The 20485-nt window shown below is 37.8% G+C and overlaps 1 protein-coding gene across 1 annotated transcript in view; it reads right to left on the bottom strand.

The window, feature by feature from the left end:
- The window catches only part of ULK2 (unc-51 like autophagy activating kinase 2), a 41287-nt gene that overhangs the window by 8842 nt on the left and 11960 nt on the right, over positions 1 to 20485 (bottom strand). Inside the window, exons 4-19 of the mRNA XM_072882502.1 lie at positions 19512 to 19544; positions 19098 to 19134; positions 17399 to 17572; positions 16196 to 16269; positions 15094 to 15195; positions 14679 to 14737; positions 14288 to 14370; positions 10730 to 10780; positions 10257 to 10345; positions 9374 to 9545; positions 8354 to 8414; positions 8012 to 8104; positions 4741 to 4878; positions 3533 to 3678; positions 3218 to 3298; positions 52 to 338 (exon numbers count right to left, since the gene is read on the bottom strand). Coding sequence (XP_072738603.1) covers positions 52 to 338; positions 3218 to 3298; positions 3533 to 3678; positions 4741 to 4878; positions 8012 to 8104; positions 8354 to 8414; positions 9374 to 9545; positions 10257 to 10345; positions 10730 to 10780; positions 14288 to 14370; positions 14679 to 14737; positions 15094 to 15195; positions 16196 to 16269; positions 17399 to 17572; positions 19098 to 19134; positions 19512 to 19544 — 1680 coding nt within the window. The remainder of the gene's footprint in view (positions 1 to 51; positions 339 to 3217; positions 3299 to 3532; positions 3679 to 4740; positions 4879 to 8011; positions 8105 to 8353; positions 8415 to 9373; positions 9546 to 10256; positions 10346 to 10729; positions 10781 to 14287; positions 14371 to 14678; positions 14738 to 15093; positions 15196 to 16195; positions 16270 to 17398; positions 17573 to 19097; positions 19135 to 19511; positions 19545 to 20485) is intronic.

Raw genomic sequence — 20485 nt, 5'->3', positions numbered from 1 at the left:
GGCAGTGTGTTACCACTTCACATTTTACTGACAGTGGCAAACTTAACAAACCTTAGTAGGAGAGCCAATGATTGTTGGTAATGGAGTTTTGAACAGCCAGTCTGAACTCCGAGGTGACGATCCCATATGTTTGGTAGGTGATGTTCCCAAGCTACCTGGCCTACTTGGTTGTGGAGAATGACTGTACCCATACCCAGCATAGGATGGGCATACTGGGTCTGAATGCTGCTTTCTGAGCTTCTGCTTGTTTTGGTAAATATCTGTGAGAGTAGGTGCACTCTGCAACCTCGCTCCCATCAAAAGTGACTGTGGAGACTGAGATGGTGGTATCGGAGAACCTGTGGGGATGAAAAACAATGAAGTAAAATTCTACTTGCAGTGCTTGGAAAATGTACAAATGAAGCCCAAAATGCCAGAGATCAACATTAAACTGAAAGGAGATGAGACTGCAAATATTGTGAGATATGTTTGATCATCAACTCCCTAGATGGCAAGGAGAATGGATTTAGCCCGTTGGCTATTCAGACTAAGGCTACATTACACTGATGAGACCTTCAAGCTGCCAAATAGGCAAGATTTCAGGGTGACAGCTGTACTGGCAGCTGCGGTACCTCTGGCAACCTGCATCAGGACAAATGAAGTGGTTGGATTCAGCAGGAATAGCATAACCAATACTGAAATTTCAAGTGCAGCCACCAAGACTCTAGGTTGAACAGAGGTTCTCAAGTACTGGAATTATATTCTTGCAAACAAGTGCGTGAATGCAACATTGCATGTTAATGACTTGTTTTTTACATAATGACTTCATTTGCAGACACAAAAGGCAGCTCATCTCATGGTTCCTGCAAGAAAACTAGGAACTAAAAAGAACCAAATTATTCTGATGAAACAGTTTGGGATCATTACTTTAGGCAGTCGTTTCCTTTTTAGTCTGTCAGACAATCTTTTTCAAAAGCTTACTATGTACAACGGAAGTCCAGAGTTAAGCACGAGCACAAAGTTTCTCCTAAAGCAAATGGAAATGGAAGAGCTATAAGCAGTCATTTAAACAGAGGCCTTTGGGGAAATGTCTCTTATGAACATCTCACCTACTCAAAGGTGCCCTTCCTCTTTCAAAATAAGGAACCTGAAATTTGATGAAACAGTCTCTTCCTTGTGATATTTTTGTGTCTCATGATAAGGAACTGTGCAAAGTTACAAACAGTACATAAGAGTGCAGCTTTATGGCCACAGCTTCCCAGACAAAATGCCTATCTTTGTAAGCTCCAAGAAGTGACACTGAAGTGACAATTTCACTCACATTTAAAAAAAAACAAAAAACCAAAAAACCAAAAAAACACCAAAAAAACAAATGGCAAAACTGAAAATGAACCATGCTAACTAGATAAGATTTTTTAAGAGCTCGCCAAGACTATCTTCTGAAATAGGCTCCGTTTCATAAATGTATGTGCAAAAAAACATCACAAACTTCTTGCAGTTTGCTCAGTAAAGTGCCCAGCTGTTAAGACACATCTTTCAACCTTCTTAAGCCTATGCTTTTGCTAGTTAGATTTTGAATATGAGCTACTTCATCTTGATTTCATTCCACTCCATTAAACAGCATCTTTTAGAATAGCCTTTCTGCCTGCAGCTCCAGCAGAGGGATCAAGTCTATTTCTCATTAACTTCCCAGCCAAGAATTTGCTTGTTTGAAATCCCTCTGCTCGTCTGTCTCATAGCATTGAGAGTCCTCACCTGTTGTTTCAGAAACCAGTCTTAAATCTCACTGGTTACTGTTCTAGTGCCATTGCCACCACAGGGGGGGCTTCTGAATTAGAAGTTTGTCCTCTGCTGCCACTGGCAGCAAGAGCAGCTCATCAGTTCAGAAGCTACATTACAACAGACATCTTCAGTCCTTAGAAAAATCTCAGTTCGGATGACCTCACTTCACCCAGAAGCAAAAGACAGCTTCCCATACACATTTAAGTGCTGAGAAACAGACTTGCTGCAATTTGTGGTATTTTAGAAATAGAAATACCACTGCAGTCATTTGAAATTAAGAAATAAAGTCAAGTAGGAAAAGAATGCAGGAAACAGATGACAAAATGAAACATTAAAAACCCTTACAGCCATAAAAACAGTGCTATGGTATGTTACAAGTACAAGTCAGTTTAATGCTGGCAAAAGGCATTGAACCAACAGCCCTACAAAATTCTAGCCAAAGAAAAGATGCAACAAGAAAAACATACACACTGCTTTGTACTCTCTTCAAGCACATCCCCTTTTTTTTTTTCTTTACGAGAAGAGACTATTTCAAATCTGAGGAGTCATTCATTCCTTGTCTTGTGCTGAGACTGCCAATGGCATAGCAATTATGAAGGAAATTTTTGAGACATGTCATAGAACTTATTTCATATGGATGAAACCATTCCCAGATATGTGAAATATGGCTATTCCAAGAAATGAAGGCTCTATCATCTCCAGATTATTTTGGAAAGTGTTTAAATAGGGGAAAAACCCACAATGCAGTTTCAACACCACCTCTCAGAAAGTCAAAATAAAGAGTACAACTAGTAGTTTAGATAAAGAAGAAATGGCACCCAAATATGCATAGAGCAAAAGAATGTGTTGCTGAATTGCATATTCTTAAGCCCAATCCTTCTGGCATTAAAGCGCAATTCCATCTTTAACAGTCTCAGAACATCTTCAAGTCCTATTTCTCCCTGATCTTTTTTTTTCCTGCTGGCATGCCATAATAATTTATGACTTGCAAAGCTTACTGAACGCTTAGCAACACTAACATCAGATCCCAGTCAATTTCCTAAGGGAAGGACAAAAACGTGCTGCATGCTGTTCACTGGCAGTTCTTCCTCCCTTTTCTGAGGACTGGCGTGACAGAACTGCTCTATCAAAACCAGATTCTGAGAAACATGTTACTACCATTCATGATAATCCGTCCACTTCCATCCTGTTTAAGGACAGGCATTATCAGAGTTGCTTTTCCATCTTGAGAAAAAGAAACTTCAGTCGCTCTCTTATTGTGTAGGGAATTAGTTATGGGGAAAGGTGTCTTGATACAGCCACAGCTGGGCTAAGTTTCTACAGAAACTCAGCGCACCACTTACCCAGTGTCTCCTATTAACCCATACTAATGTAGCGTTGACCCTCCTCCCCCTTCACAAAATGCTGTAGAAGCTCTATCAAAATGGTACTGGTTGCATGGTCCAAAGTCACCCACCTGAGAAGTTTCTACTCCTTGAGTCATGTCCTTGAAGTTGTCCGCAACAACAGTGCCCAAGCTGCTCAGGTATGGTTCCAACTATGCAAACAAAATCAAAATGTGAATTTACACTTTATGCTTCACATACAAATGAAGGTAAAGCAAAATAAAACCTAGTTAGTTTACTTCTGTGAGTCATTTAACAGAAGCTATTTCTCCAAATGTGACCTAGTTGGGCAGATTTTGGTTTAAGGTAATTTCAAGCAAGAAGTAGTGGTCTGAATTACTGTTCCAGATAAACCTTCACTAATTGCAAAGAATTTAAGGGCTTACCTAGTGGTGAAGGAGAATACGGTCTAGAAGATCCTGTGGATAACCTGCGCCCAACGCCCTGCGCAGTGTCAGCTGGTACTGGAGAACAAGAGCCCATCTTCATGAAGCCCATTGGGCTAGTGTTTGAGCGTCTCACAACTCCAGCTCTAACAAGGTGGAAAGAATGGTTACACACACTATAGTAACTGTGGTTCATTGAGATAAGCTTCAGAATCCCCTAAGGAGTATAATGATCCATTAAAGAAAATACTGCTATTTAAAGAGAAAGCTATGATGGTGAAGCTTACTAATTAAGCTAATAACTTCAGCTAAGCTTCCCATACCAAAAACAAGCAAGATGTAATTCCTTTTGTTCACATTGACTTTTCAACTTTCAGTGCCATAATAGGCTGTTAACTGGAGAAAATTAAAACAGATATCCCTTAGTACATGGATTCCTAATCTTCAAACAACTCAATCACCAAATTTTGAATTTTACAATCAAGTGAAATGTATTGCTGCAAATGCCCATTTTTATGTCAACAAAGATTATGACAAAGTTTTCCTATTGGGTCTGGTATACAGGTCAGATAACTGAAAATAGATTATTTAAGGGAAAGGCACTTCCCCAACTGTAGCACCTATTATAAAATCAGAGATCCTGAAAAACATGCGAGGAACCATGGGGTTTGTTTTTGTAAAGATCTCCAGAGTTCCGAGTAGTCTGTTTCTGAGTCTTGACCTTCACCATCCTGATCCTGTAGACCACAAGGCAGAGAGTAAGTCTGGCACACTAGAGCTTTGTAATAAGACAAGCTAGTTAACTAGCATGCCAAAAATTGTTTCCTTGATATTCTACGGAACAATGCATTCATTTCATCATTACATGTGTGAAAACAAAACGTAACTTATTACTGACTTTCTAGTTTATGATGTAACACCGTATAATACACAAAGAGGAATAAAAAAGCAAGACTTCATCTTTATACCTTCTTGCGTTGCATTTGAGTGAAAGAACAAGTTCATTTTGTTTTCATGAAAAATTTCAAGTGCCCATCCAACAGTCCTGAGATTGTGAAGGACTATTATTTGTTATCATTAAAATGTCTCTTTAGTATGTTTTTGTGCAGGAAAAAAAAAAAAGACATCAGTAAGAAAGCACGGACATCTGTCAGAGTACAAACACAAACTAGAACCAAGAAAAAGGAGTTTAAAGAAACCAAACTCACCTTGGTGATCCGTGGGGGTTTGACACAGGGCTGGCAGTAGAGGAGAGGTTCTGTTCTATGCGCTGGTAATTCCGTAGCTGAGTGGGAACTGGGATAGGTGCCGTTTCGCTGCGGGGGGATACCGAAGGCTGACAATGCCTGAAGTTGGAAGGTATAGAGACAGGAGATGAATATGCACAGACAGGTCTTTCTCCGAATTGTACCATTGCCAAAATTTCAAGAAAATCCAGGCAACGGGCAAATAAGCTGCTCCTGCACTCCCTGCATGCAATATGACCTTAGCTTGTCCTAACCTAGCTCTAACACTTCACAGAGGAAGATCAGGAACTGTTTGTTACTAACTACCTTTCTTACACTGGCTAGTATCAGGTTGAGTGGAGAGCGCAGCACTAGCTGAAGCACTTCGTCACGCATCACGGCAATCTACAGATGCCTCTGACTTGCTGCCAATCAGCCCGCTCTGTTTACCACGCTTCAAAATAGCGTTCTAGGAAAACGCGCTGCGCTAAGAACAGGAAGTTCAGCAGCAGGGCTGGAATGTGTACAAAAGCCACTAAAGCACAGTCAGAGATATCCCAAGAGACACCGTGAACTTGCAAAAGAAAAACATGTTATGTAACCAAGCCCTGACAAAATGACCAAACCCACACACCTGAACATTCATCCACAGACTCAAACTGCAGATTAGCAGTACCCACATTCAGCTGACCTGGCCAGTGTCAGTGACCTGGCTTACCTCAGCGTACTGTCTGATAAGGGAATCAAACCACTGCAGTGTAATCAGTTACCAACACTTTTAAAGGAAGACAGAATTCAATGGAAAGAATTTCAAACTAATGGGCTTTTTGGAAGATAATCAGTTTAGTATCTGGTCCTTTATCGACCACCTCTTCAGAGAAAGATGAGAAATTTTTAGAGGAAATGTGAAAAAAGTTCTACCACGAGCTCTAGAAAACAAGCAGTTACAGCACACACTACACAGCTACAGCTGAACAGAAATCGGGGTTTCCAACTGCATTTGTCCTATGTTCTTTGCTACCTCTGAGAATGAAATACTACTTCCTAATATGCATAGTTTCCTTAGCAAAAGAAAACAAGTTTGTCCTGTTATTGCCACTCAGTTTCTAGATAACTACTGAGTAATTAGAGAGTCAGCTGTGACCACACAGCTGGTGGAAGGCCTGAAAGCTTCCACACAAGGAGAAGGTCTCACAAGTGGAAACCACACAAAGGCAGTGGGCAGCCTGCTACGACTAACACAACACGCTGAGGTAGCACAGGGAGGCTCCTGAGGCCCGACTGCCAGGAGAGGGGAAGCAGATGTTATTTAAATTGTGGCAGTGACACCAAGGAGGCCATGAAGGCACCTCAACTTTTAAAGTACTCAGCATGGAAAATACCTTCCCCTGCTCTCACACAGCCTTGCAGGTAGATCCAAGTAAGTTCTGCGACCTGTGAGCTAAGTGGAGGCAGCAATGCTGTGTTAGTGTGGTGGAGAGGCATGGTAGAATACTCGGTCTTCCATCAGGGCTCCCCAGCTCAGGCCCAAAGCTTAAGCTCTGGTTAGGCATCCTCAAGTCTGATGTGGTTTGTTACTGGTTAGAGAAGAGGCAATACAGATGTGTGCAGAGTCACATGCAAACCTTGTTTCTGTGAGAGCCAGAGAATAAAATTAGCAATTAACCACAGCAGAGTGAACCGCTCTACCTATTCTGCCCATTCTGGCTGGAGCCTGACAAGTGTTACAGCTTCTTCTACTTGACATAAAGCAGTGTAACTATGGGTATAATTCATTCAGTTTGATCAGCTAATCAGAAAAATTCACTCTTTCATAGGGCATAACCTTTTGTTAAAAAAAAAAAAAATTATTAAAAAAAAAAGTCGCAGACTATGAAAGAACATTTCTCAGGAAATAAAAAAACAAAACCCAAAACCAAAAGCAGCATCTTGCAGAATATCAGACACACACTCTGCTTCCTTCAGACCATGCCCCAAGCAGCCAGTTAGTTACTGTATTTACTCAACCAATAATTAAATCAAACTATTATAGTACAAACACAAAGTGTGAACAGTAGGCACCTGTTTCTGATCACACGACCATTTAGCTCTTAACTTGGTAACGTACAGATAACTGGCAGATTTTCATAAAACCTGTAACTCTAAACTGTGACGCCTGACACAATTTAAAATAGAAAATTACAATGTATTTCTAATACATTGTACATGGCCAATCCAGAGCAAATGGATCTTTACAGACAAATCGTCCCCGTTATCTGCCCTTAAACATAAAAGGTAAGACTAAAGCTGTATTGATAGCCCATGTCAGCAGATTTCACAAACTGCCCAAAGATCAGCACAAAGTAGCTAACTTTTCTTGTGATAAGCATTTCTAAACAAATAATGCTGACTTGCAGCCCTGTAGTACTAGCATAAGCCAAAAATACACCCAACATAATAGCTTTATTCCTCATCTAGCCACTCATCCTCTTTCTATTTGTACTGAAAACATTATGAAATTCATTACTTGGTCAAACGACAAATCTAACCCTTCTGTTTAGATATTACTTGAGTAGATAAACAGCATGATTAAGCTTTACATTTTCCAATACAATACAGGAAAGATTTCAGGCACCACTGATGAATATCAGTTCTATTTCAAACTAGCAGAAACTTTGTCTACAACCATGTGGAAGAAAGAGGACTTAATAATGGTCCTGCTGATGGAAAAGCTGCAATATGTGTTTAGCTCTTTCATGTGACTTCTTTGGTATCTTGTGAGAAACAAACATGAAATTCACAGTAATCACTTGCACAGAAGCCACACCCAGTTACCAGACACAAGACAATCCAGCCACGAGACACAAATCCATAGCAATCCGGGCTTTTTAAGTTCCTCTTCTCTCACAACTACTTCTTAAAATGTATACTGCATTCAATATCTTGACTCACTAAATGAAGACTGTGCTGTGCTTTGCAACACCAAAACGGACAAGTCAGTTACGTCTCTGAAGTTTCTGCTTTCAACCAGTTCAAAATTTAAACAGAAAAAGAATGCTATCTTTCCTTAGGTGAATCTTTTGGGCATGCATCAGAGCCAGAATTTAGCCATTAGAATGCATTAAGTGTAGAGAGCCTGGAAAAAACAGGTCTAGCTTCTATTTCAATTCAGTTTCCAGTAGCCATCCACAATTTAAAAAAAAAAAACAAACAAAACATATATTAGCAGAGAACCTTTTTAAAAGAGAGGAAATACTAAGCCTACATCACACACCTGTTAGCTGTACCAGAAGCAGTACTTCGAGAAGAGGCTGAGGATGGTTTCTGTACAGTTCCTGAGCTTCCAGAAATAGTTAATGGCGACTGCCTGTGAAAACAAAAACCACTGTCAAAAGACAGGTCTTCACATCAGAGAAACTATCTACTTCACAGCAAAACTGTGAATTCAGGCTGTTTACATATTCATATTAAATTCAACTTGGCATATTAATCTTTAAGAAAGTCCACACACAGCAATGTAAACCCATCACTGCCAAAAACCAAGCAACCCCTTCTACAGCTGCAGTATCAATTTTAGAACATGAGACTTCTTTTGGACAAAGCTCAGCACACCTACCCTCCACACATCAAGAACTCGCTTGAAGCCCGCCTGCCAGCTGCTCCCAATGGCATATCATCTACAGTAAGCAGAAGAACACATTGAAAACCCACGTCATGAAGCAGAATCTTAAAAAAAAAAAATCTCCAATATTACTGTTGTAGAAATAACCACTTCTGACAAACTTCTGTGAACATATAAAAGTCTTCCACAAACTCTTTTGTGTATGAAAATACCTCAAATCTGACCTACAACAAAAATGTAACTGGGGAAGGCAGTTCTTTAACAAGTTTTTGTTGTTGTTTGTTTTTGTTGGGGTTTTTTTGCTATATTAATTATAATAATTTTGAAATAAAATATATTGTAAGAGTACAATGTATCAGCATTGGAAGACTTGTAATAATGAGTGACAGAAAGCCTTCAGAGATCAAGGCAGTAATTTAGCCAAATATTTAACACGAGTTGGTGGCATTGTATAGAAATCAGCTGACTAGCTTCCCAGTGGCAATTCAGGTTTGGAAGATGTCCTAAAATGGCAACATGCTACATCCAAGTCTTTCTACGGTATAAGCCCAGTCTGATGCCTTACCTTTCATGTTAAGCATTTTTAAATGTTTTTACCTGCACCTGTTTATTATCTAAAGCTCTACAGCATGGACTATAAACATTCAGTTAGTCTAGAGGTAACAATGTGCCTGCCTCCACTGAGAGAATCCTTGCGCTTCTTATCAGCAGTTGTTTACAACTGACTCTTTTCTTCTACTGCCAAGCTCCAATATTTTCCATGACTTTAAATGACCTTGGTATCTTTAGCATATCTGGCTACTCTCAATTGAAAGTGAAAATGTCCCAGATGCAGGGTATACCACCTGGTGTCCCAGATGCAGGGCATGCAGGTATACCAAACAGTCTCCCTTCAAACTAAAGAAATGAGTTCCAATGTGAATTGAGACAAATTTAGAAAAAAGAATAGCACGGCATAAAGGTATGTTACAAGTGGAAATTGTTTTAAAATGTAAAAATAAGGAAGGTTCTTACATGAGTGGTCTGAAGAGATGTTGTGTGGGACAAGAACAAAGTCATCTGTGTCACAAGAGGAGTTCTTGCTACTGGTACTGGCAGAGTCTTTAGAAACTTGAAGGTAGTTAGGAGGACCCAATGGAGGGGAAGACAAATTTTCTTCTTGAATATGCTGCATGTCTGGCAGAGACTGGAGGGGGGGGTGTGGAAAAAAGAAAGTTAAAAACCCACTATAAATCCAGTGATTCAGAACATAGAATTGGTCTTTTAACTATGAAGCTTCTAAAGTAAGAATAATCACTAGCTTTGACAAAAAAAGAGATTAATCTTGGGCCCTTTTTTGTTTCTTAAGTATTTAGAAATATAAAATGTATTTGAAATTGGAAATTTTGAACACTGGATAAGCCAGTAGTGTCACTTTAGACAGTTGTATATTAAATAGGCTGTGAATTTAAACAATTGCAATTCATTCAATCATTCGTGATGATACAGATGCACCGCTTTCAAATACCACATAAAATCGAAGTCACCAGGTCGTATCAATATAAGGGGCCTTAGCCAAAAAGGCCAATTCAAAACTTATCTGTAACATTCATTACATTGCAAATCATATTAGCACATCTAAAGATTTGCTACTTTAGCATTTGATGTGTATATGTATTTTTTCTTTAACAAAAAAGAACAACAACAAAAACCCCACAAAGTACAACACAAGGAGCAAGAGAGAACTGAAATGTTAATGCCATTCTTCTAGCAGAAGACAGGGGTATTCCTTGCTCTGTGCTCTTAAACGCAACAGTTTATATTGTTCAAGAATTGAAAGATCTAAAATTCAATAACTCTTGGCTAAACATTACCGAAAATATTTTCTAGATATTGTTCTGTAAAACAGAGAACTTACTGGAGGAGAAGCAAAACGGCATGAAGGAGAGCTACCACAGGAACTGCCAGAGACTGAGCCTGCATATGTGGGCACTGGTACAGGACAAGCTAGAAGAAGAAAACCCAGGGGAAAAAAAAACAAACAAAAATGGGACTGAGATTTTGAAAGGCTGAATTTCAGACAAACTCATTTCCTCACTGATTTTCATTCATAAACCCTTATACAACTTATAAGCACAGCACACCCTTAAACACACAAGAGTATTTAAGTTCACTTGAAATGTCAAAGGAACTAGTAAATAAGTATCACATTTCAGTCTAGCATAATACAAAAAAGGATTCAACACTTAGCCTCACAATAGAGCACAACGACAAGTCAGACTCAAGAAAATGCCTCATAAACACTTAGTGTGATATTTGGCAAATCCTTCCCTTTTCCAGCCCCCAACATTCATCATTTACACACATAATTGGAAAAACAAAACTACTTACACTTTTTGACTGTTGAAATCTGATCCAGGAAAGGGTGGTTGAAAAATGCTTCTATAGAACAAGAAACAACAACCATGGTGAGTAAATGTACGAATGTCATAGAATTTACAGACTATATTGCAGATGGTGATAAATGGTTGCCATCCCAGAATCAGTATTTCGGAGCCAGAGGGTGAAGAGCTTATAAAAGATTAAAGCCTTCTATGTTATATGTTGCTATAGCATTTGGAAAGGAAACAAAAATCAATTGAATAACTTCAAACAACAGCCAGCAAGGCAAATCAGACTGAATTATGTACACAAGATCATGTACATAAGAAGCCTTCCTATACTCCTCATAAAATTATGTTCTCTATGTTCAATATGATACTAATTCAGTTTTAATTTATTCTTCAAAATGACGAGTATCTCTCTGACATCAAACACTGAAAGTATTTTCACTTCTGCCTTTCCCAAAGACTGATGCTTATTTTTGAACCCATTAATGATACTCCTTAGGTGGCCAAAAATCACAACACAGAGCAGCAGCCATTCTCCTTCCCACTTCCCAACAGCAGAACATGACCTGTGCAGCTGGTTCACAGTTTAAAGCAGAATTAAACACAATTTCTTTAACAATTTCCTCAGTTAACTTGTTACTGTTACAACAGAAACATTTTGCTTTTGTTGTAAATGGATTTGCTGAGATGCATTTAATTGACTTAGCATAACCAGCTGGCTAGCAGTTTACACAGAAAGTTTTATTCTACAAGAAGCATCCTTCAGCTAGTTAGGGGAAATTGAGGGTTGGTAGAAGCTAGCTGCTGAGCTTTGTGAACTTTAATGTTCTAACAGTTGAGGAGAAACAAGGCTGTTCATCAGACCTAAGTAAATAACAAGGAAAAAAAAATAAAAGAAAGAATCAGAGGCCTGCAGTAGAGGCCTGCAGTATCTCCTCTTCCTTCAACAACACTTTCCTCCACGACCCGATAAGGAAGGGAGACTAGCTATAATGCAAGAACAATGTAATTATTAACTTGAACACGAGGATCAGGTGTTCTTGAGCTTTTGTGCAACACCCACTGTTCTACTTTATATTGCTGGAAGATCAACAAGATTTCCAACGCTATTTTTACTTTAACAACAGGCAACTGGGCTCAGTTATACACTCTCCCTTTCACTCCCTTTGCTAAGCACATTCCAGAGCAGCCCCTTTGAGGCCCTTTAAGTGGCTCAGCCAAGGAAAACATGACTTTCATCACTACAATTCTGCTTTCTATTTTTCTTCCTAAGCACAAATGCGTTCTCCCACTACCACAAATGATACAGTGAATTTCCCATGTTTGAAGAAACTGTAGGGATCAGCACACCCAGAGTGCAAAGTGGAATCAATTACTCAAAGTCCATGTTTGTGATGTATTAATTCTCCTACACATACAGATTTATAAATCAACCTTTGAACACTGTCACTATCATCTGGGACATCTTACCCAATTATCATGAGTTTTTTCTGTATCTGACTTCTACTTAAGCTTTTAGGTACAGCAGTTAAATCAAATTATTTCAGTCACGTCTACACACAAAAATCCATGCCTGGTTCTCCGAAGAGCAACACCTTAATTATGCCAGTACTGATGAATGTTTTAAATTCCAAATCATTAAAAAAAAGTTTGATACTTCTTGGAGCAAAACATAGGAGGAATTGAAAAGGAAAAAAAAATGTAGCTAGGAGAGTCTTGAGCTTTAAGTAAAGCACTAAAACACCTTTTGAATCCTCCTCTCTCCACAGCCTAACAAATATAGTCTTCTTATCACAAATACACAAGCACCACATGTGATGAATGAGTCAATTTGTGTATTTCAGTACTGCATCAAAACCAAGCTTGCATGCGTAACTAAAGAGCAATGGTGAAGTTCCATAAGCAGAAGCAAAAACTGAGCATGTCTGACTTCTGGTTGCAACTCACCCTAGGATCTCAGCATCACAAGAGCTGATAGTGAGGTGAGGAAAGAACTGGGTCTTATCTACAAAGAGCCTGAAGAGACTTTAAGGTTCAGGCTCTTTCCCACCATTCCGTAAATTAAACTTGATGGGTCACCTATCTTGCTGCTAAAACAAATCCCAGTATAAAGCACGCTGCTGTTGATATAAAATAATAATAATGAAAAATAATTGTATTTAGCTAAGTTAGCTTTAATTAACTAAAAGTTTAAGATTAACATTTCCTGGGAGCTATGATTAAACTGCAATAGCAAATAGTGCTATAAAATTTAAACAACCAGCATGAATAACCTGACATACAAGATGCAGCTAAGAACTAATCAAGATTTAACTTTTCAGTGGTCTTTTAAAAACACTGCCTGAGTTTCCATTAAAAAAAAAAAAAAAAAAAAGAAGAAAAAAAGCACTACTACTTTGGCAGTAATAGGTAACCAAAAACCCAGCAATAAAAAGGCTTTTTGAGATTGAAGTGAGTAACAGACAATCCAGCCAGTACAAAGCACACACAAATCTAAACTCTACTCCTAACTAATTTTGAAGAGGCAACAGTTGTAGCCATTCTGAATGATTCAATAGTACTGATTTGAGGCCCTGAAATCTTAAGAAGTTAGAACAATGTTCTGCAACCAAAGATCTCCAGCTAAAGAGAAAAAGCCAAACACAGCAGTAAGCTGGAGCCAAACAAGTTCACTTTTGTGTTAAGGGGGTATCCGTTTAGTTTGTACTAGGTTTAACCTCCCAACTAATTCAAAATGCAATCCTAAACAGACACTGCAGAAATCTAACAGTATGTGAACTTCAGTCACTGCACAGTTTAAAAATTTTAAAATTTTAGGACTTAACGAAATACAGATACAACTGTTGTTTCTACCACTTTTGGGCTTAAAAAACCCCAGTGAAAATATTTCACTAAAATAAAGAAGTCTCTCCAGCTATCAATATCTAAGTGCAATACTAGGAACTCATCTTTGCAAATATAAACAATTTTGACATAACATCACATCTCTCATTGCCCTCCAATATACATATGCATAGCTTTCAAGGTCAAATCAAATGTACACAGTTTATACCCCCATTAATACTGTTATGACATTTGCAGTCTGCAAGAGAAAGCAACAGGGAGGAAACCATTTAAAGCAACTTTGCTTCCAAAGTGGGTTCTTCCAGGACTTTGTTACATTTCTGCAACCAACACCACATGGAGATCAGAGATGTCTGCTCCCAGTCTGAAGCCAAAACACCAGTTCAAGTGACAGAAATAAGACTGTGACATGAAATTTAAGGTATATTAGTTAACACTATGGGGGGAAAAAAGGCCACAATTGAAAGAATTAAACTAATTTATATTTCACTACTCAACACCAAAGTAATAATTTATGTGCATCATTTAATACTGACTGACAGTAGTTACCTAATTATTTCTTTTGGCTACTCTGCCTCCTTTATGATAACTGAGAAGAAAAAAATACTTCACTTTTCATGTAATTGGCTGTAGACAGAAGGTCAAGGCAGTTATTCTGGTCACATGAATACAACTAACAAGGAATGTCAAGAGAGCAAAAGGAAAAGTTACATACCAAAGTCCATTCTATCTTTTTGGTTTCTCTGAAGCAAACCCAGCAGCAGGTCAGCCAGATAAGCTGATGTTTCCCTAGGAATACTGCACACAAGAGGAAGTAAAACATGCATTAAATTTCATGCATGCATTAAATAATGCATTAAATTTCAGGAAGTCAGCATTCTGCCATAAGTCTTCAGTATACATGCTCTATAGCCTTAGTACAGGACACTCTCAACTCATCAAGGTACAACGAAGGCAAGATGCAACATGAATGAGTCACTGGTATCATACTACGTCCTTGTCAATATAGTAACATCAAATGTTTTTTGTGAATCCCAGGCATTCCCAGAGATGAAAAAGTGTTCAATCAACAAATGTAAGCGACAGGAAAGGCCACGGTGACATACCTAGGAATCAAATTCCTGTTCTTTTCATAAAACATTCTCAAATCTTGAGGACTATTGGCCTGCCAAATAAAAATGTACATTAATTAAAGCTCAGTTTAATGGTGAAAATAGCTTTCGTACCTATGTACACATACACAAAAAGGAGGCTTTTGCATATGGGCTTTAAAGGAGAAAACCCCAAGCACAGCAGTGACTTCAGTACCGGGTGTTCTTACATATTTCCTCTGGATTGAACACACTGATCTCATAGACTAAGTATGAGCAACTTCTTCCTTGGTACCCTCAAGCGATCTGGCCTTTGAAGAATTGACACTACACTCAGACATCACTACTTACTTCTGTTTTCATGACTGGAAGGAAAAGCCCTACAAATTTCCAGGAGACTAAAAAGAGGAAAAAGGAAATAAACTGTTACCTGAAAAGGTGGTTTTCCAACAAGACACTGATAAATCACAGTTCCTATGCTCCACAGGTCTGCTTTAGCATCATAGTGCTGAGACATAATCACTTCAGGGGCCTGGAAAGAACGGGAAAATCTCAGGAGGGAAAACAAAAAAGAAAAGCTACAGCAATACGAATTCTACAGTTCTTCTGTCAGAGCAGTATTAACAGAGAACACTTTATTGTAAAGAGTAAATATTTTAAGACAAAATTAGATTTTAATCTGCATCACATGACTTGAAAGGTAACAGTTATATTACACTATCTAAAATGAAAGCTACGTTTCAAAACCACAGAAAACTAGAAATCTTGATGTTCTAAAGAAAGCAGCTAGCGATCGGCATGTATGGGAATAAGAGGTAAGCGTTATTTACTTGGTTTATGCAGTCCTCCTTGTGGATAAATGACCAAGCATTTCATAAGGAATATCATTATCACCATTTTACATATACAAAAACAAGACAAGGGAAAGCAAAATGATTTTTCCATGACCATACAGCATGGTAGTGGTAGTGCCAAAGTCAGAGAGTTCAGTGCTCAACTGACTACCACACTACTTAGTAAAAATTAACAGCAATTAACTCCAAATTGGTTTTTTAAAAAAGCAAAACCAAACCCCACATGTGAGAGAACACATTAAGTAACTAGAATTAAAAAAGTAGGTTTTTTAACTACTAGTATAAAGCTCCTCGAGCCTATATTTGATCACTTTTTATTTTCTTAGAAACTGGGAAGGAGATAATGTCCTATTTCAGGGAAAAAAAAATTATGTAAGTGGGAATGAAACTACTTTGCCAAAAAATTAATGCTAAGATGCATTGCCTTTTACTTCTCTAAGATTTTTCCTCCCCACAGTGCTAAGAAATGTTCAATGGCTCTCTGATTTTAACAGTTGTGATCTCCAAATCACAAGAAAAAAAGGAGCTAGTAAAACTATGGAAAGGTGATCTGCATGCTCCCCCTAATACTTCTGAAGCAACACTAGGCATTTGCCAATCTGCAAGCAGTAAATTACTTTGTTCTGGTAGCAGAATGGTTGAGCTAAGCAACACAATCTGAAATACACTGTCACTTACCATATACATAGGGGAACCACACAGAGTTGCAGCCATCATGTTGCTATGCAGATAACGAGCAAAACCAAAGTCAGCTATGTAAAGAAACACATTTGTCAATGAAAAGAAAGATAATTTTCAAATCTGTAAAGTCTAGAAATGATCTGTCTCTTATTGAAATCTGCTACAATTACCAGTTAGAGACAAAAAGACAGGTATAATATATAGCCAACTACGTGGAATAGTAAAATCTATGTTACACTGAAAGAATAATGTATTATCTTCCAAATAGCAAGCCAAAAAACAGCAATGGCATCATTTGCACAAACTGCTGCTCAGCCATCTCCCCAGCTGCAGAGCATGCTGTCTGGCGTCAGCAGGAAAGGATTAAAGTCAGTGGCTAAATATAAATGGTTCATTAAGAGTGATGAATATACAATCTGCTTCAGTGAAATCACATCAGGTAGCAGTTTAAGAAATCAAGTTTCGCAGGCCCAAATTTTCCACATAGGCAAAAGCATCAGAAACTATCAAGTAAGGACAGCAAGAGAAGAAGTTTTGTCTCCTCTGTGCTGTTCAGAGGATGGAGTGAGTTGGAACAGATCTCAGATTTTGATTGAGCAAAAGCATAGGAAAGAAACTTGTTAAAAACAAGGTATTTTTAAATGGACATGTAACAGACAATGAGAGATTAAAACTCCTGAAGTGTCCTCTGAAGAGGAGGAGTTTGGTAGTATTCTGAACAGTTGACATCTCTCCCCAGTTACAATGCCAAACCTCTTTCTGCCAAAAATAGGTCATAACCTACATTTCTAAACTTCTCAAATGACCCTTAGGAGGGTCTACCACAAAAAAAGCCCAGCTGAAACTGCAACTGGAGTCTTGCATGCACACAGTTTTGCAATGGGCTAATGGCTACTCGAAGTTTCAAAGGTTACAGATTTATGTCTAATTAAAATAGTTTAATACTAGGAACATCAGCTAAATAGGTTTCTTTTCCCTGCAGATTTAATCAAAAAGGTCTTTATGACTCAAGCTTTTTTATACTGAGAATCTGCATTACAGCATAAAGCTCATCCTTCTAGACTTACTGTCTGATTTGCATCAATTTAATAAACACCATATCTAGTACATCCTCTGTGCTTTAACTATGAAGACACTTCTAAGTAGGGAAACTATCCAACAGCAATGATTTACCTTTAGATCAGAGAAAAGCATATTTACCTATTTTGATGCGTATGCCACTGACACTTGACTTCCTACGACTGGCGTAAGACAACAAAATATTCTGTGGTTTAAGATCCCTATGAATGATTCCTTTACTGTGCAGAATACGCATAGCTGCTGCAATCTGCTGGAGGAATACTCGGATGGTATCTTCACTAAGAGTTCCTTTAGCTGGAAATAACATACACATTAGCAGATGAGAACATAAATATCATTATCTTTGGGCAAAAAGCAACAAACTTCACAGTGATCAACTGTGAAAACAATGAAGACAATCAAATCATAGTGAATTACATTCAGAACAATCCAATCTCCAGTATTTTTCTACAAATGTATATACTCTCAACAACATATACATCTCCATAGTTTTACACTAGCTACAATACTCTGAATTATCTGTTTTTACAGTAGTTTATTCAACTTTACAATTATTCAAGTATAATAATTGTAAAACTTCTCAATCACCATTAAATCCTGAACTTGCTAAAAAAGCAAAGGAGTCAAGAAAATAAAAGAACTTCAGTTTACAAAATTAAATGTATCTACAATCGTGTTACAACCTGAAGCTGTAAAACCTGTCCTTTAAACAAATTATTATGGGGATGCAGATAACCACTCTGCTCAAAAATTTCACCCATGATAAAATTTATTTTGAAGGGAAAAAATAAGATGTACTTTTGAAAGTCTCTTCAGAAGGTATTATCTCATTCTGCAGTCTGAAAAAGTACTGAATGCAGGCACTGGATTATACTGTATGAGTCTTTCCAAGGATTTTAATGGGAAGCGAATTAGGCTTTTAATATACACAGTTACCATAACAATAGCTGTTCATAAAAAGATTCCTTCAACATACTGAGATACAAAGGCAAGTAGAAGAATATTTTCATCAAGAAAAATATGCAGATCAACATCTCTGCTCAAAACTTTGTTTGTAATAAAAATCCATTTGTTATAATTCTGTAACTTCTGTCTTCACTTCGGGCAGAGCCATGTTGAAGGGTAAAATCTCTTCTAAGCCAGAACTGCCTCTTTGTAAAAAGCATTATTGTATAAGTAATTCAGTATTTTCAAGTTCACATCTTGGAAAAGAAAGCAGGTGGAATCAAAACACTGGGAAGCAGTCCCCAAAATACAATTTTGGAAACAGAAACCCACACGTTTTTCAGCAGGCTACTTATGGTTAGCTACATCGTCTCCCTCATTTACAAATAAGGGAATGTTACATTCAACTGTTTTGAAAGCAGTGGCAAAAAGCATTTTCTGTCTGTGCATTATTTTATTCACCTTCATTGCTACTTTGTGGGTTTTATTTTCAATTATGAGTGGCATTTAAAAACACTGGGAAATATTTTTAAACAAATGCAAAACCTTATGTCTTCCTGCAGCTTCAAAATTTAGTTTTCAAGTTCCTAGGGTGGCATACAAACACACAACAAACAGCACTCTGCTGCTGACCTTGACTGGAGACAGAATACAACACTAAACGGATTCTTGGTGAATTCAATTCCTCTTATAAAGAAGGTACTCTAAAATCACACCACAGTGAACATACATTGTGGAATTACTTCCATGAACAGAAAAATATTTAAACCACGGGCAAAAAAAATCTCAGAGAAACACCAATGGATTACAGGAATACCCAATATAAACATGTAATGCAATAGCTTCTTAATAGGGAAATATAGGAATCAATTACCTTGTAAGTAATCTGCCAAATCCCCACCATTGCAGTACTGTCAAAAAGAAAGGTTTTTATTCAAAACACAAGCACTGAAATACTTGCTATATACTTTTTAATTTTTACTTCATAATCTTTTCATGAAAATTAGAAGATCCTTTCCAGCTGTTTGCCTTAAAATTGTTTTGTCAATTATCTCTAATTAATAATTTGAGGTGTAACACTTCATCAATACTTACAGTATCATAAAATGAAACTGAATAATTTATGGAACAAACACTGCTGATAAATTTAGTAGTGCATCGGAAATTAATAATCCAGTTTTCAGAATTGCTTGCTTTAACAAGTCATGGTTATTTTGCAGCTGTGCAAAGGAGTTTTGTCTAAAAATCATCTTTCAAATCAGCCAGAAACACATATGTTAACACATACCTCCATTACCAGAAAGACAGAATTGGGCATTTCCTAAAAGAGAAGGAGAACAAATGCCATTTAAGAATGTGACAAGACAAAGCCTTCAGTACCTGCATTAACCAAGTGTAACATGAGATTTTTTTCAATCAACTGAGACACCTTATGTTAAAGTCACTGTTTTAGAGGGTAGCAAATATGTACATTCCCCACCATTAAATATTTCACATTTTCAAAAGCATTAGTACATGTAAAAAAATCACCAGGCAATATCCTGAAGACTAAAACTATCATTTGAAAGAGCATCACACAGTAAGTAATGTCAGTTTCCACTGTATGTTGCTCCCTTAGCTTTCAGCTGCCTTGGACTGCTCTATCAACACAATCTCTATATTAAGAGATTAAGACAATTACAAATAAACTCACTATCAGACATCACTGAAATCAGTCACTAACAGGACAGTAGTATTTAGTCGCAAATATACTGGACAGAATTACAAACTGTAAGCAAGACAATTTGGCTACGACAACCAGTTTCCCAAGGAGGAATTCCAAAGTTATGTTCCCTGGTTCTGGGTAAAACAAGCTTTGGTTCTTCTGCCATCTGACAAGCCGAAGGTCAGTCAGAAATCACAGAGCAGTTAACTGTCTGCAATAAACGGATTCCCAAACGCTATTTTGTAGGATAATTAGTTCAGAAATCATGCATAGTTCTGTAAAGTATCTCCCTCAGCGAGTCACTGCCAGAAGCATGTCCCTGCCATGGACCTAAATGCCTTACGGCAAAGGTGTGATTTGGGACCGCAGTCCTATTGAGATTTTCCAAAGCACTGACCTCCTCTGACCTATTTGCAACCTGAATTCCCTCTCTTGTAACTGGGCAAGAGTTACTGAAAGACAGATTAGCTAACTTCTACTGTAAATTATCTACACACTCCACAAAAATGCAGTAAAATGTCTGTGCTTAAACCCGCCTGTAACAAGAACATTCATCT

This window comes from Ciconia boyciana, chromosome 17 (assembly GCF_034638445.1).
Source record: "Ciconia boyciana chromosome 17, ASM3463844v1, whole genome shotgun sequence".
NCBI classification, from domain to species: Eukaryota; Metazoa; Chordata; class Aves; order Ciconiiformes; family Ciconiidae; genus Ciconia; species Ciconia boyciana.
This window is presented reverse-complemented; position numbering and strand designations above follow the sequence as displayed.